The 27,837-nt window shown below is 44.7% G+C and overlaps 1 protein-coding gene across 1 annotated transcript in view; it reads left to right on the top strand.

Moving 5' to 3' along the window:
• LOC137416938 (E3 SUMO-protein ligase ZBED1) overlaps positions 1–22,547 on the top strand; it is a 38,621-nt gene extending 16,074 nt beyond the window's left edge. The window contains exons 4-5 of the mRNA XM_068102639.2: positions 20,047–21,676; positions 21,777–22,547. Coding sequence (XP_067958740.2) covers positions 20,047–21,676; positions 21,777–22,253 — 2,107 coding nt within the window. The 3' untranslated portion in view covers positions 22,254–22,547. The remainder of the gene's footprint in view (positions 1–20,046; positions 21,677–21,776) is intronic.
• The last annotated feature ends 5,290 nt before the right edge of the window (positions 22,548–27,837 follow it).

The following is a 27,837-nucleotide window of genomic DNA, read 5'->3' as shown; positions in this document are numbered from 1 at the left end:
TGTGGGTAAAATAAAAATTAATTTGCTCAAAATTTAGAGATAGCTCAAAAGCTTCAAAGTTTAACCTAAAACTATGAAAATTAACACAAATTTACATGTTCACATGTATGGTAGTTTTTATGGTTTTATATATTTTAAAAGTCTCCAAAGTACTTTATTCAATGCTATAATATTTAATTGGTAAGTTAAGTATTATTTTCTAATATTATATGTTAGAAACACCTCTATACAACCTCTATACAAGGGGAAAGGTGACCCTCTGGAGTGTGGCTCGTACCGAGCGATAAAGTTATTGGAGCATGGAATGAAGGTATTGGAAAGGGTGTTGGAGAGGAGGATAAGGAAGAAAGTGAAGATCGAAGAAATGCAGTTTGGATTTATGCCAGGAAGAGGAATGACAGATGCGCTTTTCATTGTGAGGCAGTTGCAGGAGAAGTACATGGAGAAGAGGAAGAAGTTGTTTTTTGGGTTTGTTGATCTGGAGAAAGCATTCGATAGGGTTCCACGCAAAGTATTGACATGGGCATTGAGGAAGTTAGGAGTGGAGGAATGGTTGATCAGAGTCGTGATGGCAATGTACAAAAGAGCGCGCACAGCTGTAAGGACGAAGGACGGGAACAGTGGTGAGTTTGAGGTGAAGGTGGGAGTGCATCAGGGGTTGGTACTAAGTCCACTACTATTTGTAGCTGTGATGGAGGTGCTGGCTCAGAACGTAAAGGAGGGTTTACCGTGGGAGTTGTTGTATGCAGATGATCTGGTGTTGATTGCGGAAAGTATGGATGGACTGAAGGAAAAGATGAACAAGTGGAAGGAATGTATGGAGACAAAAGGTCTGAAGGTGAATATCGGAAAGACGAAGGTGATGGCAAGTGGTAAAGCATGTGGTGAGGTGGAAAGAACTGGGAAGTGGCCGTGTGCTGTGTGCAGGAAGGGTGTCGGAGTGAACTCCATTCAATGCACAATGTGCGCTGAGTGGGTTCATCAAAAATGTAGTGGTCTGAGAGGGTCATTTACCAGTGTGGCAGCTACATTCAAATGTAAGGTGTGCACAGAGGGAGCTGCAGATGGAGGAAATGTTGAGTTAGATCTTGGAGACGGCGTGAATATGGAAGGTGTGAAAACATTTTGCTACCTCGGAGACATGCTGAATGGAGAAGGTGGATCAGACTCGGCAACGGTTGCTCGAGTGAGATGTGCATGGAAAAAGTTTCGGGAACTGAGTGGCGTGCTGATGAGGAGGAGAGTGTCGCTGAAGCTGAAGGGAAGGGTGTATGCTGCATGTGTGAGAAGTGTTATGATTTATGTGAGCGAGACATGGGTAATGAATGTAGAGCAGCAACGAAGGCTGGAAAGGGTGGAAATGCGAATGGTTCGATGGATGTGCGGAGTATCGTTGAGAGAGAGGAAGACAAATGATGAATTGCAAAAGATGATGGGAATATTGCCTGTGATTGATGCTGTGAAGAGGAACAGGTTGAGATGGTTTGGTCATGTGTTGAGGAAGGATGAAAGTGACTGGTTGAGAAGAGCGATGGAAATTAATGTAGAAGGAAGTAGAGGACGGGGAAGACCGAGAAAGACTTGGCTAAAGATGGTGGAAGAAGAAATGCGGGCAATGGGGTTAACAAGGAGAGATGCAGAAAATAGGGCAAAATGGAGAAGATTGTCATGGGGACCGCAAGGCTAACACCCGCTCTAGCAGGGAAAATGGCCTTAAAATGCATGTTGTTGTTGTTGTTGTATTATATGTCCCTCGTTTCAGATATATTAGATTTCTCATGATGGCTAACAATCATGCTCATACAAGTAAACTATTTGCTGGGTAGTGGGGATCTCTGAGGTCACAGGCTCAAAGCTGCCATCCATCACGCAGTCTCTTGGACTGTTCCTCCATCAACACCTCGATATGAAGTAAACAAGGCATGAAGCATCAGCTTTCCTGATCGGCAAAGTTGTATAAGTCTGGGAAAAAGCAAGAATCCCAACAAGAGCTGTCCAACACACAGTTGAAGCTTGAGAATTTGTTTGATGAATGATTGGAGACCGCTTAAAAAGAATATAGCGTGCCAGACGAGAACACAGAAGGACGATGAGGCCAAATTTTGTGACGTTCTCGATGATCTGTTTGATTTCGCACATGCAGATGCACTCGCTCTGATTAAAATTCCTGAAGACCAAGAGTTCTTGCTCACTCAGAGAAGGGATGACGTGGATGCATGGCTGGCCTGGACTCCGGGCTGCTGAAAGAAGAGCTGCAGTTTGTGCTTCAGGTCGTACCTGAACCCTGACAGCGATACCCTGATGCCCTAAAGAAGACTTTGGATGATTGACACATTTTAGTATTATATAAGGCTCTACCAACTATAATACTCCTCTTAGTTTAGTTGTAGTTGTTACTGTTACACTGTAATATAGTATTTTCAATCCCAGAAAATTCCACATTTTTGCATCTCTTATCATACATACGAGATAAAAATTATATTTCGCATACTAGAGAGATACCCGTGCTCTGCACGGGTGGGAGGCCAAAAGCAAACCGGCAATGCAGATATAGTACGGCGAATGCTAAAGCATGAAACCAATAAATTCCACATTCCTGTAGCACCTTCAGTCGCACATCAGACATGGACAGCAAGTTCGTGAAGGGCTTCCATGAAAAACGTACCCGTTCGCAAACAAACGGGTACGTTCACGTATAGAAACATCGATCGTGGGACCGTGGCGAATCTGCATATGGCAATGGCAAAATATCAGAAATTGAAGGGTTTAAATTTTTTTTTAAACCATTCATATAAACATCAGTTGAATCATATCACACGCAAATCATCAAAATCTAAACGGTATCTTTAGAATTTCAATAAAAGCCACGTCACTGTTCATATCAGTAAATATTGTTATGTCGGTGGGGGTAGTGATATGTAGAGCCAGATAGATCTGTGTCGGTAACGTGCTTCGTTTGTCGCGTTAAGGAATCTGACCTGTAATAAGTTTCATGTCTAGGCGTTTTGTCCGGTAAGAGTATACTTGTGAACATACCAGGATGTTCGAGTGATAAGTAGAGTTATGGATTAAAGAATAAAGCCCCTGTATGTCTCACCTGGTCAGCCAAACCTTTGGCCCTTATGGCAATGCACACCACTTAGACACTTAGTTAGGATCTCCTTAGTGCAATATTAAATGTCTCCCTTCCCCGACAGTGACTTCGGAAGGAACAGGCAAAGAAACCAGGCCGGGGCACCGCCGATGATGGCCGCCGCCAATTACACCTCCTACAGACCTAACCACATCGAGTGTCATGCACTATCACGATGCTACACGCTACGTGCTATCACCACGCTACATGTTACGAGCTATCGCCACGCTACGGTCCTGTGATTGTTCGGCGCGCTGGGCGCGAACCTCCAGCCGACGAGTGCGAGAGGCGCGAAGCTGGAAGGTTCGGTGGAGGTCGCTGGTTTGTGGCGTGCCGAGGCCGACGTCACCGGCAAGGTTATTTAAGATAGCCCAAGAACGCCATTTGCTCTCTTGGTGCTTGGACATCATTCTCTCTTCTCTTCTTCGTCCTAGGCAGCACGGGTCTCTTGCGGCTCTTGCATCTCTTGCGGTTCGTGCTTTTGTTTGCGCAGCTAGCCTTTTTGGACATCCGGCGCTTCGTCTTGCGCAGCCCGAGTTGAGTCGAGTCATAGCCCGAGTGGAGTTCACTTGCTTCTTGCATGTTTGCTTCGGGAGAGGTGATTGGGACATGGCAGGCCGATCGTGTGTGAAGATCGACCTTGCTTGGAGCCGCTAGCCTGCGTTGGACGCGCGGTGCTTTTCCTGCTGTGGGATCACGTGGGTGCTTTGGAATTTGGAGCAAGGCCTGGTGGCGCGTGAGCACGAGCGGAGCTTGGAGCTGCGTGGTGGACGATACCAAGGCAAGACGAGGGACAGATAAGGCCAATCCCCATTACATTTTACACAACGTGTTATTTTCCTTTAATTCATATTCCTGTGTCTCGTTTCTGATATCTGTGTGTGGGGACGTCCCAATTTAGGCTTCTTTATTAGTTTATTACCGCGTTTTCCTGTTCCTGCGTTCCGGTTCAATAAACCCTTGTATTATTTTCCTTTCCCATTCAAACCTGTGCCCGCTTGAGTTGATTGCCCCTATGGGGTCGGAGTGTCGCAGTTAAGCGCTTGCGCAGCCTCCATTTTCCTTCTTCCTCCCGCACGACATATAGCCGAATCCGTATTGGTTATCAACCTCCATTAAATCCGTTTCGGTCCATCCGCGACCTTCTGGTGTTAACCAGAGTCGCACGACAATATTATTCCATCGTGTTTCAAATCGTGATCGATACACTATGATCGTGATGATCGTGATGATCGTGATCGCGAATCATGATCGATAATCGTGTTCACAATCGCTATGTCGTATGTATTCCCGATACGTGTACCAAATTCCCGATACGTGCAACTGTACCAAATCAACAGTTAAAAGGATTTTGAGCCGATAGCTGTTACGGCCTTGGCAAGATCGATGGAGACAGCGATCTGTTAGCGATCGATGGAGACATGTTGCTTTCCCGGGTGCAGCCGTTTGTGCGTCGTCACAATGAGAACAATGGACGTTATGCGAACGTGAATGTTATGCGAACGTGAATGTTATGCGGGAGTCCAAACCTGAGAATACTGGAGACCAAAGCTGAAATTGGGAAAACTAAATAGCCTATTTTACTCCTGGAGATCCCAGGATTATCCACACAAAATATCGTTTCGATCGGTTCAGCAGTTTTTTGCGGCACATTCGAACAGACAGACAGACAGACAGACATTTGGTGAATTATAGTAAGATAACATATGATGGAAACATAGGGGCAATACCCCTGGCGCTCACCTGGTGGAATAAACAGTATACTGCACCGACTAAAGGTATTTTAAACCAATTTTAATGGTTGCTGGAACACAGGGCAGCATGTAGAATCATACTAACATAATCATAAGACTTTAAACAAACAAACAAAAAAATACCTATTTTGGGGGGCAATGCCCCCCCCCTCCTACAACCATGTACCTCCTCAGACCCCAATTTTTCCAAACCCTTGAACAAACATTGGTACATCACGGATGATGATGGTTGTGGTGAAGTTTCATTAAAATTGTGTGTGTGGGTTCTGAGAAAAAAAGCAAATACCTATTTTTGGGGGAAAGCCCCCCAAAGTGCACCTTACACCCCGATTTTTTTTAAATGCCAGGAACAAACTTTGTACAACACAGGTGATTAAGGTTGTGGTCAAGTTTCATCAGAATTGCAAATGTAGTTTCTGAGAAGAAAGCAAATACCTATTTTGGGGGGCAACCCCCAGTAGATCCCCAAAGGGGCAGGTTTTTTTTAATGCCGTGAACAAACGTTGGTACATCCCGGGTGATGAAGGTTGTGGTTAAGTTTCGTCTGAATTGTGTGTGTAGTTTCTGAGAAGAAAGCAAATATCTATTTGGGGGGGTCAAACCTGGACCTGCTTTGACCCCCCGTGAACCCCTAAAGGGGCAAAAAAAAATTTTTATGCCATGAACCATCTTTGGTACATCATGGGTGATTAAGGTTTTGGTAAAGTTTCATCGAAATAATGTGTTTATTTTCGGAGGAAAAAGCTAATTCCTATTTTAGGGGTCAAACCTTGATCCACTCTGACCCCCGCAAACCCTCTTAGACCCGATGTTTTTTTTTAATGCTGTGAACAAACTTTAGTCACAACACAACAAATATCATTTGTGAAAAATTTGGTCGCAATCCCATTAGTGGTTTCAGAGAAGAAGTTTCAAGTGTTGACGGACGGACGGACAACGCGCCATCGCATAAGCTCCCCTGAACTTTGTTCCAGGTGATCTAAAAACCAAAAATCGCCTAATTTAGCATAAATTGTTGTACATCAATGATAAACCACATTTGAAAAAGAACAGGAAAAGAAAAATAATATCGGTCCTTGTCAGGAATTAACCCGGTGAGAGTAGGCTATGACGTTTGACCTCATTGAGTTACCTCTAAAAATAAAAACAATCTTGCTATAATTCACCAAATGTCCGTCCGTCTGTCTGTCCGTGCGAAGGTACCGCAAAAACTGCTGAACTGATCGCAACGATATTTTGGGTGGGTAATCCTGGGATCTCCAGGAGTAAAATAGGCTATTTAGTTTTTCCAATTTCAGCTTTGGTCTCCAGAATTCTCAGGTTTGGACTCCCGCATAACATTCGCGTTCGCATAACGTTCATTGTGACGATGTTTTAATTGTGGTGATGTTGTTTTCCCGGGTGCCGCACAAACGGCTGCACCGATCGCTGCACGGCTGCACCGATCGGACTCGGTGACCTTTTTCAAATTTCAAATGTCAAATCAAATTTGTCAAATTTACAAAGACCTTTTTTAAGGACATGGGTTGAATCCCTGCTTGAGAGAATTCCAACCCCCTCCCTGCCATCACGGCTGTCTCTCCAACTCACAATCCCACGAGATATGCGGAAAGGACGACCCAAAACCAATATAAACATCATTAAACATCATTCGTATATAAACATCATTAAAAGTAAATAATGACCTCGGCCAAAGTTCAAACGACGTTTAATCTCTACATAAGAGAATTCCACATAGCTATTTGGGCGGTGTATACGCTAACAGAACGCTGTCTCCATCGATCTTGCCAAGGCCGTACCACCTATCGGCTCAAAATCCTTTTAACTGTTGATTTGGTAGTTTTTACAACGAAGGAAACACATATCGGGAGTACATACGACATAGCGATTGTGAATGTGACAGAACCCCACATGACAGTGAATGTGAGGCATTGAAGCGAGTGTGGGATTTTGCTCCAGAAGTGGGAGAAAAAGAGGAATGAAAGAGTGAAGGTGAGCAGAGAGTCTTGATTTTGGCAGTTTAACCATAAGTGGGATGCTGGCAAAACTGCAAAACGGCTTCGTCACGTGCGGTGTCAGCTGTGGAGCCATTTGTGGTAAGGGAGGGCATGGAGGGGGAACAAACACCAGAAACAAATTTGATCAAACACCACCAGGATTTGGAGGAGGGAGACAGGTTTGAGAGTTCATTCTTGAGAGTGGAGAGATAGTGTTTCCTGGCCCTCCTGAGGGTAGACACACACTTGTGTATCCAAATTTTACAAACATTGTTGTACCACCAACCTAACCATTTTGAGGGCTGAGAGAATAAGATTTTTAAAAATTAGAATTTTAGACCTTATAAGTGTCACCCTAGCGTACGTATGTCGTACATGTCTACATTTTAAAAATTCATTTTCTCAGCAACCGCTGCTCCGATTGACACAAATTTTCACCATAGTATCCGTCTACTCGTGTATATTTTTTATTGATTATTATGACCTCATAGGTCACGTGGTATGGCGCCATCTTGTTTAAATTTGTTGTCTCGGCAACCTTTGGTCCGATTGCCACAAAACTTTCACCATAGTACGCATAGACTCATGCATAAATATTTAGTGATAATTACGACGTCATAGGTCACGTGGTATGGGTCTCTTGGAAAACCAAAAAACTTTTGACATCTATATTTCCTTAACCGCTCCATGGAAAAATTGAAACGTGGCTCATTGTAAAGAACTCCTCATGGGGCATAAGTATTGTTAACGATGAGGTCATTGGTGCCTTCATTATGACGTCATATTTATGCAGTGAAAAGGCTTAGTCTGATCAGTTTGAAATTTCTTGAGCGTGATCTACGCAACAATTATATTAGAGAATATAAATTTATGATGTCATCACTCACGTGGTTTGGCAGCCATATTAGATCAAAGAGAAAACCCCTTCAAAAACAGAAGAGTTGGCTCGTGCCAAGTTGACTGCGCAGGGTAAGTATTCTGTGAATGCCATCTCGTTAACGATGACGTCATTGGTGCCTTCATTATGACGTCATAATTCGACAAGTACAACATTTAGTCTGATCATTTTGAAATTTGTTGAGCATGATCTACGCAACAATTATATTGGAGAATGTAAATTTATGACCATCGGTCACGTGGTCACGTGGTTGGATCAGAGAAAGAAAAAAATAGTAAAACACAGAAGTGTTGACTCACACCAAGTAAGGTAACAAAGCAAGGTAAAGCAGTAAGGTAACACCAAGCGCAGGGTAAGTGTTCTATGAATACCATCTAGTTTGTAAATGTACATGTATACGTCCAAATATATTGTTGCAGTTTTTAGAACCTTCACATGTAAATTTAGTATTAAATTGCCTTATAAATAAACCCCTGTGTACATTTCCCCTTAATGGGCTGTTAAATGAAATAATCGCACCTTAGTTAGTCCACATTGCAACACGTAGCAAATCATAGGCCCTTTCGTAGTTATATCATTATTCTGTGTTTCAGGTAAGGCCATGTTTCCCATAGTTGAATCTGCGTTGCATCAATCAAATAAGATAGATCCCTTTCGTTCTTTTCAAAAAGGGTGCGAGTTGTTTTCCATTCTTGCAAGCCGCCATTGCCATGTGCTCATCTCGGAGAAGAAGGGGGGGCATTGCACCTCATCGTCATCAGAGGTGGAGTCAGCCAGCCCTAACAGCCAATCAGCACCGCGGTGAGCGACCCGGTAGGTGTGCCCTCGTAGCCCGCGGCTTGATTTCGGGGAGGGCAATAAAAGGAGGAGTGAGGGACTGCTTATGCAGATGAGTGAGGGAGCACGAACCAAGCAGTTTTGTGAAGGGAGGCGCTTGAGTGTTGACCAAGTTCGGAGTTCTGTGGAGTGAGGTACGAGAGAGAGACGCTGCTTCAAACAGCCCCTACCGTGTGAACCTTTGACGCGCTGCCGCGAGCAACCCCGCCGTGTGAACCAGAGTGCGGGGAGTCGGCGGCCGCTCACCTCCAGCCCTGCCGTTCTGCACGGGCCTGAACCTCATCCTTCCAGCCCTGTGGTCCCACCTTCTCATCCAGCCATTCATTCCTGCCTGCAATTCCCCATTAGTGTACATGAGTTTGGCTTGTTTTGTCTTGTTCCTGGGAATAAGTTAAGCCTGTTTAAGAATTGCCCTGTGTCTTCTGTAAATTACTTTCGTTTCTTTGCTTCTCCTTTGGTTTCTTTGGTTGTGTAAATAATAGTAATAAATACCTGTTCCTCCTTACTTTCGTTTCTTTCTCATCCGATCGCTTTAGTGATTTCCCAATTGAGTACCTGTGGCACGATTTTGACCGAACTGCTTCGCAATCGGGTTTAGTCATTGTTAATGGCCCGCGCCGCAGTTCGCTTCGCTCGGCGCAATCCATTAATTACGCTGCGGCATGGGCGGGAGTATTTCCTCGCTGACGGCCGGTGGTAATACTTAGGTACTAAGACTAATTGGGCTTACGACCCTACGTACCATCGGCCATCAGTGACGTCATACTTCCAGGACCGGCGGAGACGGCCAGCTTAACAGGACAAGGGGATTGACACCCCCCCCCCCCTTGCTAACAGGAGTGCCGTCCCCCGGATTCCGTAACAATTGGTGTCAGGAGTGGGATTTGAGGCCCGAACCAAATTTTTAAAAACATCCAAAAAATTTGGTCAAAATTCCGAGTGGCCGAAATTTTATTAATATCCCAAATTTAAGTTGTGCCATGGATAGTCAAGGTGATCGGATGCCGGTGGGGGTAGAAGAGGAGGGTTTGGAGGTAACCCAGGACCCCAGGGAGGAATTGAGAGAAAGGGAGGAGAGCGATGAGGATGTGGTAGAGGGGGTTTCAGGCGCACAAGATGGCACCTCGCAAGTGGTGGCCGCGGTAGCCGCGCCCGCTGTGCCACTACCAGCGGGCTTTGATGTGGGCGACTTCGTGATGTAATTCACCGCGATGCTGAGAAAGGAAATGGGAAACCAATTTGGGGGATTGAGGATGGATATGGGAGAAATGAGGGACGAAGCGAGGGGTACCAGTGAGCAATTGGGAAACCAAATTAAAGAAATGGGAAATGATTGGAAAACCAAATTAGGGAGGCTAGGAAGCAAATTGGAGGGCATAAATGGCCAAGCCAAAGAAATAAATGAGGGGTTGGCGAGGGACAAGGCCACATATGAGGTAAAGGAGGTTGAGAGGGAGGTTAACCGCGAGTTGGGCGAGCAGGTCCCAGGGGTACGCGATGAGGTAACGCGAGTCGAGGAGCGCGGATTGAGCGAGGCGGAGCAAAGCACAGCCGGGTGGACCGGGTTAGAAATCGCAACCCGGGGTATGGGGAAGCCGGCGACCGCTGAGGTAGAAGGGGGAATTTTAATAAAGTCAGCGGTCGTCGAGGTGAACAAAGAAAAAGAAATAATGGGTATAGTTGAAATTGAAAAGACGACGGAGGTAGCCCAGGAATTGAAGGGAGAAATGGATTGTGCACAAAGTCTAGGCTCACATCATGATGTCGTGCTGCATAATCCTTATAAAGATTTGCAGGTGCGTTGGAGTGAAGAAGAAGAACCCCGAAGGTGAGTCGGGCTGTGTATGGTGCGAAAAGGTTTTTCGGAAAAGTGTTTGGCACGAGAGGGTTTGTCGTGCGATTGGGGTCGACATGGCACCCGGGCGTTTGTGGGAGGTCCGTGGTGCGTAGTGTGAGAAAGAATGGCACGCGTGTGAGGAAAAAGTGTGCGTCGGCGAGTGAGTGTGTTATAAAGTGTGGGAGTAATACCGAGTGCGAGAGAGAATGCACGTCGGAGTGTATGGAGTGTGACACGGAGAGTGAGTTGGTGGTGGCGCGGGTGCGGGAGGGCACATCGGAGCGCGTGATGGTGAGTGTTACAGAGGATGTAACAGGAGAGTGTGCGCAAGAAGGTGCACGAGAGGTGTGGTGTGTAACAGGGAGTGCGGTGGTGGAATGGACGGAGTGTGTGGAATGCATGAGAGGCGCTGAGACGCCGGGCTTGGTGAGTGTGAAAGGGGTCGCGTATGCATGTGAGCATGCGAGTAAGGCATTGACATGGACCGGGGCAGCGTTTAGGGCGACGGATAGCCGACGCGAGCACTCGGTGCACGGTGCGCTTTGTTTGCAGCGAGGACCGGCCGGGACCGTAAGCGCGTCGCTCCTCTTCGGAGTGTCGTGCACGATTCGGGCCGGGTCCCGCACTGAATGGTCGGTGCCGCGTCAGAGCGGCGATCGGCGCGATTCCGGGGGAGGAGGGCCAGGTCGGACCTTCGCCCCCTGGCGGGGACGGGGTTCCAACCGGGCGAGCTTCGGTCATCGGGCCGGAGACCGCAAGGTTCTGCGCCGCAATGGACCGTGGAGCCTCGGCCCGAGCATGCCGCCTCCTCTGAACCGAATGCTGGACGGACCCAACCTGCAGGCGACCAAACCACCCAAATTCATAACTCGGCTTTCGAAGCCGAGCTTTGAAAATATAACGACGCACCGAGGCTCAGATATAGTGGACTGTGATGATGATAGTGTTTTGACTCGAAATTGGGGATAGTGAATAGGATTGGCAGTAATGATTGGCAAAATTGATGGGCAAAAATGATTGGCAGTAAAGATTGGCAAATTTTGGATTGGCAGAAAATTGGATGGGCAAAATTGATAATGGGAGATGCCCGATGTGGAGGAATGGCAACTCTGCCATCCCTCACATCCTCCGGGCACATGAGCATTAGTTATGGGGTTATGGCGGTGTAAACCAAGCCAGGGAGGGTTTGGATAATGGATTAGGGATCTAGAGAAATGACCATAGGTAACTAGGGTTAAGTAGCGACATGGTACCTGTAGTAGGGGACGTAGGTAGATTAGTTGGATTATAACGACGAGGGAGCGCAATAGTATAAGGGGCGACTGGGAAGCGCGAGTTTTAGAAGGGAGTAGTTAGATCAGATGATGCTGTGTGTGTGTGTTGAAAGTGTATGGAGCAGCGTATTGTGAAAAGTGTGAGGTGATTGTGAGTTGTATTGAGCGTGAAAGTGTATGGAGCAGTGTATGAGTGAATAATTGTGATTGTGCATTGTATTGAGTGAATGGTCCTGGGAGGAAAGGAGGGTGCAAGAGCCACCAGGTGTGTGTGGGCACAGGTGTGCCAATACAGGTGAGAATAGTTGTGGGGAATAAATGGTCTGGAGTAAATGGAGTATGGAATGGATGGTGTGGAGTGAGTATGGTGGAAAACGTGGAGTGGAGTGGTTGGTGCGAAGGGAGCGGATGGGGAAGATGGACCCCCATCACGAATACCCGAGGAGGGTAGTTTAAGAGTTAGGTAGAGGGTGTAGGTAAATTGTGGTTGGATATTGGCATCTGTGGTGCGTGTGGAAGAATGGTGTTTGGATGGGTGCATTAGTGTCGTGGAAAATGGCTGGGCATGTGGCCTGTTAGAGGTATGGTTGGTTGAGCGCTCCGCCACTGTTAGTCTGTCGGCCACGTGAGGCCGCAGGTAGGCTCTGGGAGCCAGTTAGAGTTCAATGGGGCCCGAGGATCTCGAAGAAGGACCCGGGTAGCCCAGTGCTAGAGAGGGCACCGAAGGGGTAAGCGCCAGGGAGGGCCTTCCCCCTGTAGGTTAGTGAGGAGCAGGTAAGCTCGGGTGGCAACTTCCTTGGCGGAGGCGCACAGGTAGGTAGACCTGTTAGGCAAGCCACACGACTCAGCCCCGAAATTGTGCAAAGGCACAGGGAGTTGAATCGGGGGATTGAGACCCCAAATTGGAGAGCGCCACAGTATGTGCAATGGGAGTTTGGTTTTTAGAACCGCATAGAGTAAGATGGCCAATGGTTTGGCAGGGAAAGACCCCGGGTAGTGTAAAGTGTGTTAATGTCATTTAGGAAGTAGTTAGGATTAAGAATCTCCTCGCACCATCTACATCCACTCACCTGAGGTGATGACGTAACTCCACACCATGCCATGGTTGTTTTTTTTTTTGTGCAAATGCTCCGCACCATGCCATGCTCCTGCAGGTCGCACAAGATCTGCCTGCAACCCTCTTATGGTTAAACTGCCAAAATCAAGACTCTCTGCTCACCTTCACTCCTTCATTCCTCTTTTCTCCCGCCTCTGGAACAAACTCCCTCACTCTCTTCAATCCCACTCCTCCCTCTAGGTCTTTGGAACGGCTGTTCACCACCATCTCTTGTCTTCCCCAATCCAAAGCCTTGATCTTTTCTACCCCTGCTAATTTCACCCCAAATCCACTTTTTTGAGGTGACTTTTGTCTTCTTTCCTGGAAGTCCTTGGTGTCCTTGCGTTTTATACCTATCCTGCCTCCCCCCAGGCCCTCTGCCTCCCACACATCTCCCGATGTCCCTGCCCTCAAATGTTGTGTTTGTGTGCTTCCTCCCCTTCTCTCCCTGTCTTGTCGACCGCTCCCACTTTTGTATACTTTGTTTACTTGTTTGTTTGATTTGTTTGTTTGATAAATGTTAGCTCTTTCACGAGCCTTGACTCTGCATACACAAAAAAAAAAAAAAAAATGTTTTGGAAATGTGAGACGCATCATGACGTGGGTGTGACATTGTGCTAGTTGTTCCATCTCTTCTTCCTTAAGAGGGATTGATGATGAATTGGATGATGGCAAATTGGGATAGAGGGATTGTGGTAACGAATTTGGTATTAGGGGAGATATGGGGAAGACGTGACGATAGAGACGAATTGTAAATTGTTTTGTAAATACGGGGTAAGGGGCAACGGTAGAGTAGGTGACAGGTGGGGTGGCGTACGTTAGGGACGAGCTTTCTCCGCTCGATCTCCGTGCGCACCTCACTCTGCATTGCCTTTACCTGCTTTGTCTTCCTCCCCCCCCCCCCCCCCCTCCCATGGAACGTGCTCTCTGGGCACTGAGGGAGAGCGTGCGGGAGCCGCATTTGTGTGCCGGAGCCCCCACTGCCTGGATCGATGCACCACTTTATGGACCGCATGTCTTGCGGCCATGCACCACCTTATGGACCACGGTTCTGTGGCTGAGCACCACTTATGGACCACGCGTTTGTAGCATGACCCCTCTGCTGGGAACGGCCACAATGGCCCAAGAAAGTTGCTTGCGGACCACGGAGAGGTGGCCCCATTTTGCCCCACAGGTGGACCACCCATAGTTGGCTTCTGTGTGCCATAAATAAAAATGGACGCGTGTTGTGCCTTTTTATTATGTGCAAATAGGCAGCAAGCCAGAAGAACAACAACATCAAGAACGACAGCCAGCAGAGGGAGCTGACAAGCAAGAAGACCATCAGTTGTTTTATTGGTGCTTATTATTGGTGCTTATGATTGGTGCTTTGGTGCTTGCATGCTTGGGGATGCATTGCAATAAAATTTGGCATCCCTGGGCATGTGAGGTGGTGTATCGATGCAGTGCATGCTCTCTCCTCCCTCCCACAGGGTTCTTTTTCTTTTTGTTTCCCAAAGAAAAATGACAGGTCCTGGGTTGCGCTTTGTAAATAATGTAATAACGTCACTTGTAAATAATGCTCCCCACCGGCTAAATGTTTAGTTTGAAAACAATTCCGCAATTCGGTTAGCTCTGCGTGTGAATCTGTTAGGTAGGATGCAACGTAGTAGCGGGACATATTTAATTGTGTTTTAAAACTGTCGCACTCAGGGTCAGGTTAATAGTAGAGGGTATTACACCTGCGTGTCACGTAAAGTTAAAGTTTTTCGGCCCGAGACGTGCCGTGAGGAATGAGGGTGCTGTGTTGTGGTTTTTAGAACATTCACATGTAAATTTAGTATTAAATTTCCTTATAAATAAACCCCTGTGTACATTTCCCCTTAATTGGCTGTTAAATGAAATAATCGCACCTTAGTTAATCCACATTGCAACACGTAGCAAATCATAGGCCCTTTCGTAGTTATATCATTATTCTGTGTTTCAGGTAAGGCCATGTTTCCCATAGTTGAATCTGCGTTGCATCAATCAAATAAGATAGATCCCTTTCGTTCTTTTCAAAAAGGGTGCGAGTGGTTTTCCATTCCTGCAAGCCGCCATTGCCATGTGCTCATCTCGGAGAAGAAGGGGGGCGTGGCACCTCATCGTCATCAGAGGTGGAGTCAGCCAGCCCGAACAGCCAATCAGCACCGCGGTGAGCGACCCGGTAGGCGTGCCCTCCTAGCCCGCGGCTTGATTTCGGGGAGGGCAATAAAAGGAGGAGTGAGGGACTGCTTATGCAGATGAGTGAGGGAGCACGAACCAAGCAGTTCTGTGAAGGGAGGCGCTTGAGTGTTGACCAAGTTCGGAGTTCTGTGGAGTGAGGTACGAGAGAGAGACGCTGCTTCAAACAGCCCCTACCACGTGAACCTTTGACGCGCTGCCGCAAGCAATCCTGCCGTGTGAACCAGAGTGCGGGGAGTCGGCGGCCGCTCACCTCCAGGCCTGCCATTCTGCACGGACCTGAACCTCATCCTTCCAGCCCTGTGGTCCCACCTTCTCATCCAGCCATTCATTCCTGCCTGCAATTCCCCATTAGTGTACGTGAGTTTGCCTTGTTTTGTCTTGTCCCTGGGAATAAGTTAAGCCTGTTTAAGAATTGCCCTGTGTCTTCTGTAAATTACTTTTGTTTCTTTGCTTCTCCTTTGGTTTCTTTGGTTGTGTAAATAATAGTAATAAATACCTGTTCCTCCTTACTTTCGTTTCTTTCTCATCCGATCGCTTTAGTGATTTCCCGATTGAGTACCTGTGGCACGATTTTGACTGAACCGCTTCGCAATCAGGTTTAGTCATTGTTAACGGCCCGCGCCGCAGTTCGCTTCGCTCGGCGCAATCCATTAATTACGCTGCGGCATGGGCGGGAGTATTTCCTCGCTGACGGCCGGTGGTAATACTTAGGTACTAAGACTAATTGGGCTTACGACCCTACGTACCATCGGCCATCAGTGACGTCATACTTCCAGGACCGGCGGAGACGGCCAGCTTTACAGGACAAGGGGATTGACCCCCCACCCCCTTGCTAACGGGAGTGCCGTCCCCCGGATTCCGTAACAATATGATACAAAAATATACTTAAGTTACATCACAGGCCTCTTGACTGAGGTTTATGAAGTTTAGATGTATCCAATCATCCAAAATGAGGGTGTGCAGATAACATTTTTCACCCTATTATTCTTTGTCTTGCTTAGACTTTTTGTGCAGATATTGCACAAAAATACTTTCACTTGAAAAAGGTGGAAAAGACTTTTTAACAGTAATGAAAAGGTATAACGTTGTGTTTTAACCGTTAGAGAATAACGCTGTATTCAAAATTGGGAAATTATTTGCTCTGCTGCATATATGAAATGGAAAATAAGGCAAGATCAATAAAAAATTTAAATGTGAGTTTCAGTATCTGGAAGAACAGTTATTCATACTTCGATGTTTTAAAGACGAGACATTTTAACGGTAATGAAAACGACTTTTTAACGGTAATGAACAAGACGTTTTAACAGTAATGAACCAGACATTTTCAGGGTAATGAACCAGACATGTTCAGGATAATGAACCAGACATTTTCAGGATAATGAACCAGACATTTTCAGGGTAATGACCCAGACATTTTCAGGGTAATGAACCAGACATTTTCATGGTAATGACCCAGACATTTTCAGGGTAATGACCCAGACATTTTCAGGGTAATGAACCAGACATTTTCAGGGTAATGAACCAGACATTTTCAGGGTAATGAACCAGACATTTTCAGGATAATGAACCAGACATTTTCAGGATAATGACCCAGACATTTTCAGGTTAATGACCCAGACATTTTCAGGGTAATGAACCAGACATTTTCAGGGTAATGACCCAGACATTTTCAGGGTAATGAACCAGACATTTTCATGGTAATGAACAAGTCGTTTTAACAGTAATGAACAAGATGTTTTCTCGGTAATGCAGAAGTCGTTTTAACAGTAATGAACAAGACTTTTTAACGGTAATGAACAAGACGTTTTAACGGCAATGAACGAGACGTTTTAACAGAAATGAACAAGACGTTTTAACGGTAACGAACAAGACTTTTTAAAGAAAATGAACGACGTTTTAACGGTAATGAACCAGACGTTTTCACGGTATTGAACGAGACGTTTTAACGGTAATGAACAAGACGTTTTAACGGTAATGAACAAGACGTTTTGACGGAAATGAACAAGACGTTTTGACGGTAATGAACAAGACGTTTTGACGGTAATGAACAAGACGTTTTGACGGTAATGAACAAGACGTTTTGACGGTGATGAACAAGACGTTTTGACGGTGATGAACACGACGTTTTGACAGTGATGAACACGACGTTTTGACGGTGATGAACACGACGTTTTGACGGTAATGAACAATACTTTTTGATGGTAATGAACAAGACGTTTTATCGGTAATGAACAATACTTTTGAACGATAATGAACGAGATGTTTTCACGGTAATGAACGAGACGTTTTCACGATAATGAACGAGACGTTTTCACGGTAATGAACGAGACGTTTTCACGGGAATGAACGAGACGTTTTCACGGTAATGAAAGAGGCGTTTTCACGGTAATGAACGAGACGTTTTCACGGTAATGAACGAGACGTTTTCACGGTAATGAACGAGACGTTTTCACGGTGATGAACGAGACGTTTTCACGGTAATGAACGAGACGTTTTCAGAGTAATGAACGAGACGTTTTCACGGTAATTAACGAGACGTTTTCACAGTAATTAACGAGACGTTTTCACGGTGATGAACGAGATGTTTTCACGGTAAATAACGAGACGTTTTCACGGTAATGAACGAGACGTTTTCACGGTAATGAACGAGACGTTTTCACGGTAATGAAAGACGTTTTCACGGTAATGAACGAGATGTTTTCACGGTAATGAACGAGACGTTTTCACGGTAATGAATGAGACGTTTTCACGTTAATGAACGAGACGTTTTCACGGTAATGAACGAGACGTTTTCACGGTAATGAACGAGACGTTTTCACGGTAATGAACGAGACGTTTTTACGTTAATGAACGAGACGTTTTTACGTTAATGAACGAGGCGTTTTCACGGTAATGAACGGGACGTTTTCACGGTAATGAACGGGACGTTTTCACGGTAATGAACGAGACGTTTTCACGGTAATGAACGAGACGTTTTCACGGTAATGAACGAGACGTTTTCACGGTAATGAACGAGACGTTTTCACGGTAATGAACGAGACGTTTTCACGGTAATGAACGAGACGTTTTCACGGTAATGAACGAGACGTTTTCACGGTAAATAACGAGACGTTTTCACGGTAATGAACGAGACGTTTTCACGGTAATGAACGAGACGTTTTCACGGTAATGAAAGACGTTTTCACGGTAATGAACGAGATGTTTTCACGGTAATGAACGAGACGTTTTCACGGTAATGAATGAGACGTTTTCACGTTAATGAACGAGACGTTTTCACGGTAATGAACGAGACGTTTTCACGGTAATGAACGAGACGTTTTCACGGTAATGAACGAGACGTTTTTACGTTAATGAACGAGACGTTTTTACGTTAATGAACGAGGCGTTTTCACGGTAATGAACGGGACGTTTTCACGGTAATGAACGGGACGTTTTCACGGTAATGAACGAGACGTTTTCACGGTAATGAACGAGACGTTTTCACGGTAATGAACGAGACGTTTTCACGGTAATGAACGAGACGTTTTCACGGTAATGAACGAGACGTTTTCACGGTAATGAACGAGACGTTTTCACGGTAATGAACGAGACGTTTTCACGGTAATGAACGAGACGTTTTCACGGTAATGAACGAGACGTTTTCACGGTAATGAACGGGACGTTTTCACGGTAATGAACGAGACGTTTTCACGGTAATGAACGAGACGTTTTCACGGTAATTAACGAGACGTTTTCACGGTAATTAACGAGACGTTTTCACGGTAATGTACGAGACGTTTTCACGGTAATGTACGAGACGTTTTCACGGTAATGTACGAGACGTTTTCACGGTAATGAACGAAACGTTTTCACGGTAATGAACGAGACGTTTTCACGGTAATGAACGAGACGTTTTCACGGTAATGAACGAGACGTTTTCACGGTAATGAACGAGACGTTTTCACGGTAATGAAGGAGACGTTTTCACGGTAATGAACGAGACGTTTTCACGGTAATTAACGAGACGTTTTCACGGTAATGTACGAGACGTTTTCACGGTAATGAACGAGACGTTTTCACGGTAATGAACGAGACGTTTTCACGGTAATGAACGAGACGTTTTCACGGTAATGAACGAGACGTTTTCACGGTAATGAACGAGACGTTTTCACGGTAATGAACGTGGCGTTTTCACGGTAATGAACGAGATGTTTTCACGGTAATGAACGTGGCGTTTTCATGGTAATGAACGAGACGTTTTCACGGTAATGAACGAGACGTTTTCACGGTAATGAACGAGACGTTTTCACGGTAATGAACGAGACGTTTTCACGGTAATGTACGAGACGTTTTCACGGTAATGAACGAGACGTTTTCAAGGTAATGAACGAGACGTTTTCAAGGTAATGAACGAGACGTTTTCACGGTAATGAACGAGACGTTTTCACGGTAATGTACGAGACGTTTTCACGGTAATGAACGAGACGTTTTCACGGTAATGAACGAGACGTTTTCACGGTAATGAACGAGTCGTTTTCACGGTAATGAACGAGACGTTTTCACGGTAATGAACGAGACATTTTAAGAGTAATTGACATAGCTGTCTCCCATTCTGCTACTTGCTTGAAGTTTGACATTTATTTTACTGAATTCAATCCTGATATTCATAGATATGATTGATTATTATGTGAGCATCATTCTTAAAATTACGGTGAGACTCGACTTTGTAGAAGCTCCATCACAAACTTGCATGAATATGCAAATCCCAAGTTTCATAGGTTTCCATTTGGAATCGGATGCAAACTGATCAAAACATGTCAGGAAGATCATCATTGTATCTCTTGTGTAGTGGTTGCAATATGCGTTATTTATTAACAATAGGTGGCATTACTGTTAGGCTCCTTTGCCTCGGTGAATTTTCCCATTAGAGTAAAAAATCCAAATGATTGCATCAATTTCATACGATGAACACATTCGGATATATTAGAATATGCAGATTATCATTTCTGATGCAAGCTTTTTGTGTATGTTACTAGTTTGCGAATTACTCGGCCTTTGACTACGACATCTCAGTTGAGAAGTTCTGGCTGGAATGTGAAAGCCGAGTTGGAGGCACCACCTACGTATTTCAAGTCTGCCGTTTGGAAACATTTTGGATTTCCAGTTGTATATGAGAATGAAGTAAGGAAAATCAACAAGTCTAGGACTGTTTGCAAACACTGTTCAATCTCCGTTAGCTACCCAGGTGGAAATACAACTAACATGATATCACACTTGAAAAGGCACCATCCGCAGCATCCAATTGTCACTGCTACAGATAAAAAGTACTCATCTCTCAAGAAGGATTGTAACACTGCCACCAACACCAATGCCAGTCATGCCACCAACACCAATGCCAGTCCTGCCACCAACACAGATGCCAGTAACACATCCACAATGCCATGGCCAACAGATTTTGGTCAGTTTACACTTGCTGAGGTTTTCACATCGCCACTGCACTCAACATCACAACGGGCTGAGGCTATTACAAAGGCTATCGGAGTGTTTATTTGCAGTGGAATGCACCCATTCTCAACTATTTATGAACCTGGCTTCAGGAATCTGATTCAAATTCTTGAACCGCGCTACACCATCCCATCAGCGGCGCATTTTTCGCACAAGGTCATCCAGGAGCTGCACTTGAAAACAAAGCAGTTTGTGAAAATGAGATTGGAAGAAGCAATATGTGTGGCCATCACTGCAGACAGATGGACACTGAGGGCCACAGAGTGCTACATTACAATCTTGGCTCACTACATTGATCAAGAATGGTGCTTGAGAGACTTTGCTCTTCAAACAAGGCCACTGCACGAGTCTCACACTGCAAAAAACATCGCTGATATATTGGCTGATGCCGTAGAAAAATGGCAACTTGAGAGACCCCATACGTTACTTCCTGTCGTTACGGATAATAATCGTAACATGGACATCGCAATTCAGGAGGTCGGGCTAAAGCCACACATAAAGTGCTTTGCCCATACAGTTAATACAGCAACACAGAAGGGAATGAAAGTTCCTCAAATGTCACGTCTACTTGGCAGGATCCGTCAGGTTGTGTCTTTTTTCTGTCGGAGTTCAAATGCCGCTGCCATGCTCAAGTCAAAACAGGATCTTTTGCAGCTTCCCAAGCACAAGTTCAGTCAAGATGTTCTGACACACTGGAATAGCCAGTATAATATGGTAGAAAGGTATCTGGAACAGCAGTCTGCAGTGGCGGCAACTCTTATGAGCTTGGAGATTCGACAGAAAGAGAAAAATCTAATCAATATATCAGAAGATAATATATCAGATGCCAAAGAGATCATGAAGGTGCTGAAGCCAATGAAAACCATTACAACCATTTTGTGCGATGAAATATCACCTCCCATCATATCATTGATCCTTCCAATGAAATGGCACATTATGAGCGCAATGGAGGTTCATCACGGTGATACGGCTCTTGTGAGGGCAGTTAAGGAAGCCATTGCTGGGGACATTGACAAACAGTATTGTGACAAGGAGACTCTGCAATTTCTTTTGCTGACTTGTGCCTTGGATCCTAGATTCAAGTCTCTTCCACATCAGGATGATCCATCGAGGAGCCAAGTGTATGCTTTCTTGGTCCGAGAGACCGCAAAGCTCAATGAGGTAACATTTCCTGTTGTGTTATTTGGATCTGAGTGAATGATTTATGCCACGGCATTCTGTGGAATATGTGTAGTGTAACATGTCTAATTATTTTTTTCAGTCTCGGTCAACACGAATGAAGCCAGCACCTCGTAAAGTGCTGTCAACCTCTGATCTCCCACCTCAATCAGTCAAGCTTTCCACGGATGAGACAAAGACCATACCAGCTGAAACGGATATGGTTGATGAGCCTCCCGTGAAAAAGGCTGCATTGGAAGATCTCTTCGGAGATGTATTTGTTGCTAATTTCGACACTTCACAGTCGCTGTTTGAGAGGGTCGACAAGGAGATTAAAAGATACAGGGCTGAGCCATGCATCCCTCTCTCTAAAAATCCACTTTCTTGGTGGAGATCTCATGAGCACTCATTTCCTTTACTTTCAAAGGTAGCCAGGATGTACCTCGGCATCCCAGCCAAGTCATTGCCGACTGAAAGAGCATTTTCAACTGCAGTGGATGTCATAACTGCAAAGAAAGCTGCTCTTGCAGGAGAGAATGTTGACGTGCCAATATTCTTGGAAAAAAACATGGAAGTGTGACGCCGTTAAAATAATCGTTGTCTTCTGAAGGACTCTGCCATCAGCAGGCACCGACTTTGTCAGGACATTTGAAAAATGGATGTGTGTCAATGCATAATTACCCTGAACCAGCAGACACAGACAAATTTTTTGGCCATTTTGTCCTTACTAAAGCGGACCACCTATAAGGATTGAGGCCCAGTTTCATTGTATTTTGTACTTTGTCCGGCTGCATCTAGAGGGGTCAATATATGGTTGAACCCCAAAGAAATTGATACAAAAGGTTTTTCAATGTATTCTGGTACCATTGGGCATGCATGCTAAATAACATACTAAAAATCTAGTAACATCTGACTTCCGGAAAGGGGTCATTTTCAAGATGGCGTCCAAGATGGCCGCTGGGAGCTTAAAATGGCCATATCTCAATTATTATTCAACCTAGAAAGGTGGTTTTGGTGTCTAACCCTAGGTTTTAGGGCCCAAGGAAGCCAATTGAATCAATAAAATTACCATCAGTTAATTATTTATTGACAAGTCCAAGATGGCATCCCAAGGTGACATCCTGATCCACTAAAATGGCTCTGTCGAATATTAGTCAACCTAGAGAGATATTTTCAGTGTCTATACCTAGGTTTAAGGCACCCAGGGAATCATCAAAATTACTTAAATAAGCACAAAGTAATCAGGTAATCGAGTAAGCCAGGTTTACCAGCCCATTAGGCATTTGTTGTCTTATACAGTTAGTCACTATTCATCGTCATCCTCAGACTCACCAGCTAATGAGCCAAGTGTGTGTTTCAGATTGGAGATAAGAGTGTAATGTGTCTACACCACTGCCACCTGTGACTCCAGTCCACAGTATTCAGTGATCATTACAGACAAAGGTTTGTACAAAGCTTGAGAGGTTATGGCAAGGGACAGACTATTTTATATTGGGGAGGGGGGAGGGGGGGAGGGGGGGACTGAAAAATCTGACAAACAATTTATTTTCATCTCAAAAGGAATAAGTATATTATTTGGTACATATATGCATAAACAAAATCCATATTTTTTTGACATTTCCAAAAGAAATGACCACTGGAGGTCTGACACACGGAAGTGGATGTCTGAAGAGCAGAGAGCCCTTTGGGCCATGTCAAGCCCCATAACATCAGAGTACAATATCGCAATGCAGGAGTTCACAAACCTGTCATACACGACATCTGAACAGCACAAGGATTTGACGGAGTCAAGGATGAAAAGGGATGCTGCTGACCTGGAGGAGATCAGTTCAAAACTTGTAGGATGCTCACCTTTCTCGCCAGACTCTTCATTAAGGAACATTGTCACTGGTGTTGTGGCTCAGGAAGGTGTGAATGTGCATGAATATGAGTCTGTTGGTTGCATAGGTTGACTACTATTCGACAGAGCCATTTTAGTGGATGAGGATGTCACCTTGGGATGCCATCTTGGACTTGTCAATAAATAATTAACTGATGGTAATTTTATTGATTCAATTGGATTCCTTGGGCCCTAAAACCCAGGGTTAGACACCAAAACCACCTTTCTAGGTTGAATAATAATTGAGATATGGCCATTTTAAGCTCCCAGCGGCCATCTTGGACGCCATCTTGAAAATGACCCCTTTCCAGAAGTCAGATGTTACTAGATTTTTAGTATGTTATTTAGCATGCCCAATGGTACCAGAATCCATTGAAAAACCTTTTGTATCAATTGTTTTGGGGTGAGGTGAGTTTTTTTCGTATATTGACCCTACTAATCGTACTTCTCGCATGTGATAGTGAGACCATGTCCCAGTTGCACTGTACTTCCAGTAGACAGCTCTCGCTCTCGCATTTAAAAATATTTCACACCGTTATGCTTTCCCCCCCCAGAATAATGGCTGTTCCTGTAAACTGTGATGAAAAAAGGATTATTCTCAGCCTCGAATGTTGGAAGTTCTGAAATAGCTTGACTGACCTCAAATAGGGAAGGCTTTGCACAATATGACTAATGCAGTTATTTGGATGAAAAGTTGAAAACTGCCTTTGTAGAATTTTTCCCTATGAGCAAATAATACTTGGAAAAAAAACTAAAATCTGGAACATGCTATATTAATTTATGAAGTACAGTCGGACCCTGCTATTCGCGGGGGATACATTCGTGGAAAATGCCGCGAATTGCGAAACCAAGAATGGCGGGGCATTGTTTCAATGGAAAAAGAGGATGTTAGTTCCCGAATCGCGAAAATCCATGAATATCGAGAACCGCGAATGGTGAGGCAAAATCCGCAAATTATAAGGCAAATCTTGTGAACGTCGACGATAATCCGCGAATTCTGAAAATCCCGCGAATGTTGACGATAATCCGCGAAGGCCAATGAAAACGTGAAGCACACAGCAGTGAATGTAGAAGCAGATCATGCTTGCGGCTCGTATAAGATGTTTTTTTGGCGTATATCCAGCTACTTTGTGCATGGCTGTTGAAAGATGGGTTTTATAAATGTGTCAAGCTAGCGGCTCGTGAAAAAAAATGTTTTTGCAACCCCCAAAAACCGCGAATTCGCGAGACACGCCCGCAAATAGAAAAAAAACCCGCGAATTTGCGGGACACTTTTCCGCGAATAGAGAAACTGGTCGCATTTTATCAACCGCGAATATGCGGAACCCGTGAATAGCTGAACCGTGAATAGCGGGGTCAGACTGTACTGTAATATAGATGTAAATGTTTTGGGTAAATAAATTCCCTTTGCTGTGATGAAAGGAAACCTGCCATGTCGGGACACTTTTGCTTGAATACACAGGTGTCTGTAAAAGGTGGAGATGGCTGTATTTTGTTTCTGCAATAAATGCATCATTTTTTTTGTACTGCTTAATCATTATTTTGTTTTCACTTTAAGACACATGCAGAATGTGTTGCACAATGTATTCGTACTTTATTAGACACACATTATACAATGAGGCTTGGAAGTCACTTACACATAACCTCACGAATGCTTTCTATACCTAACCTAACTCTTCATTCCACATTTGGTTTCCTATCCTTCAGTGTCACATGACACATCCATCTCACCATTCTCATTTAATTTCTTTCACACCTCCGTTCATCCTCCTTTTTGATTGCCCTGGTTTCACTGCCGTACAACATCTCGCTTCCAACGCAAGCTGCACAAAGTTTTCCCTTTCGTTGGAGAGAGATCCCCATTGACGTCAACAGGGGTAACAACTCCCTAAACTTCTTCCAACCACTTCTAATTCTTGCAATCACTGCTACCTCTGCACCACCACCTGCACCAATCATATCACCAAGGTAACAACATTTATCTACACAATACACGTTCCAGGGATATGTGCCCATCAACTAATCTTTCCACTCTGACTGGTTCCACTTGTTTACCTGTGCAGATGGCACATTTAAAGTCAGGAACCACCTGCGATATACCCCTGATGCCACTACACCTCGTGTGCACCCAGGAGTTACAGTATTTTCACAACATTAGTACACTCGCTCACTCTGGGAGCGGCAGGGGATCATGTTATTATCCTTATTGTTATTGACAATTATTATTACTGCACTATTACTTATGTTAGATCAGGTCATTTTAAACATGAGACCATGCCTCACTATTCTAAATTCCTGATAATAAAATTCACTTCCGTAAGGGTGTTGGGGGCCAATATCGCGAATCACTAAACCCCTTGGGGAGTGGGGATATTGTTTCGTAATATCTATATAATAATAGCGTAAGGACTCGACTTTGTTATCCCTTTTATGCCGCACCCAGTGACCCGATGCCCACGGCACTAATGGATTTACGATCTACGAACCGTGCTCTTTGTTTATCACGTACAGCCATACTCGAAAAATCTGAATTAGCCGACGTTGGGGCCCAAAAGCATCCGATTAACTGCCGATACGACGCCATCTTACGACACCATCGTATTGGCGTCTGCTGGGCGAAGGCGAAGCGAGCCGTCCGCTGATTGGACAGTCGAGTGGTGTGAACATGGGTGGTGTGAACCAAATGGTCTTTTTATTCCCTTGAACATTTTAAATTCGGATATATAAGGAAACGTCTTTATCGTCATTTTAATAAAGTTAAATGGAGTGACGTTGCGATACTCGGGGTGCGTTGCATAAATCCTCGTAACTCAGAGAGGTGTAGCAGGTGGCGAGACGTAAGGAAGCTTAAAGATAACGAGCTGAAACAGACGAACGATATGTCAATCCCTTTCTACACCGAACGGCAATAAAAGTATGAGAGCGGGAAGGCATGGCCTGAGCACTTCGAGCAGAGAGGACTGATTGGACTTAACTTAAAGAGAAAAAATTGGAGCTTAACGGAAGAAGAAGATCCCATGAGCGCTCCCCTATGCCATCCATAATGGTACACTCTATCCATACACCACATCCTCCCTTCCGTGGATGTTCCACGGGTTTCACGTCTTTATCGTCATTTTAATAAAGTTAAATGGAGTGACGTTGCGATACTCGGGGTGCGTTGCATAAATCCTCGTAACTCAGAGAGGTGTAGCAGGTGGCGAGACGTAAGGAAGCTTAAAGATAACAAGCTGAAAACACGAACAATATGTCAATCTATTTCTACACCGAACGGAAATAAAAGTATGAGAGCGGGAAGGCATGGCCTGAGCACTTCGAGCAGAGAGGACTGATTGGACTTAACTTAAAGAGAAAAAATTGGAGCTTAACGGAAGAAGAAGATCCCATGAGCGCTCCCCTATGCCATCCATAATGGTACACTCTATCCATACACCACATCCTCCCTTCCGTGGATGCTCCACGGGTTTCGGCTAGTCATTAATATTATGCTATTATTATAAGTGTTGGTATTACTTTTGTAATGTGAAGCGGCTTTGGAAAAACGCCACAAAAAACGCCTTGGAAGAACTCAACGTTAGCGGCAGGAAGCGTCGTATTATTAACCTTTGTGGAGTATATACACCACCGGTCAAAAGTTTTAGAACGCCTCAATTTTTCCAGTTTCTATTGAAATTTACGCAGTTTAATGTACAGTGAATAACCTGAAATGGTACAAAGGTAAGCAGTAAACTGCTCGAGGTTTAAAAAAAAGTTTAGGTTAGCAAAAATTGGAAAATAATGTAATTTACACTGTTATATTGTAAAAAAAAAAAAAAAAAGGCTTTCTTCAGGGAACAAGTAATTGGTTAACAACTTGCAGCTGCCTAAATTAAGCCTTGAAAGTTGATGCAAACAATTCCTACAGGTGTCCCAACCTCTGCTGATTACTTGATTACAACCCCCCTGTCTGTATAAAAGCAGTATTGTTACTGACTGTTATTACACCCTCCGAAGCATTATTTGGACAATATTGCACTGCAGGAAGTAGTATATTGGAAACTGGAGGAAACTCTGACAGGAAGAGGTCTAGCAGACCCAAAGCCACAACAGAATCAGAAGACAAGTTTCTGAGAGTCAACAGCTGGCGCGATAGGCGGCTCACAGGACAACAGCTTCAAGCACAGCTTAACACTGGTCGAAGTAAGCTAGTCTCAGTTTCAACTGTGAAGAGAAGACTTCGAGCTGCAGGTTTGACAGGTCGAGTGGCAGTAATAAAGCCATTGCTAAGATGGCAAAATTAGAAAAA

The sequence above is a fragment of the Myxine glutinosa genome, chromosome 1 (genome assembly GCF_964187855.1).
Source record: "Myxine glutinosa chromosome 1, kmMyxGlut1.1, whole genome shotgun sequence".
Taxonomy (NCBI): domain Eukaryota; kingdom Metazoa; phylum Chordata; class Myxini; order Myxiniformes; family Myxinidae; genus Myxine; species Myxine glutinosa.
This window is presented reverse-complemented; position numbering and strand designations above follow the sequence as displayed.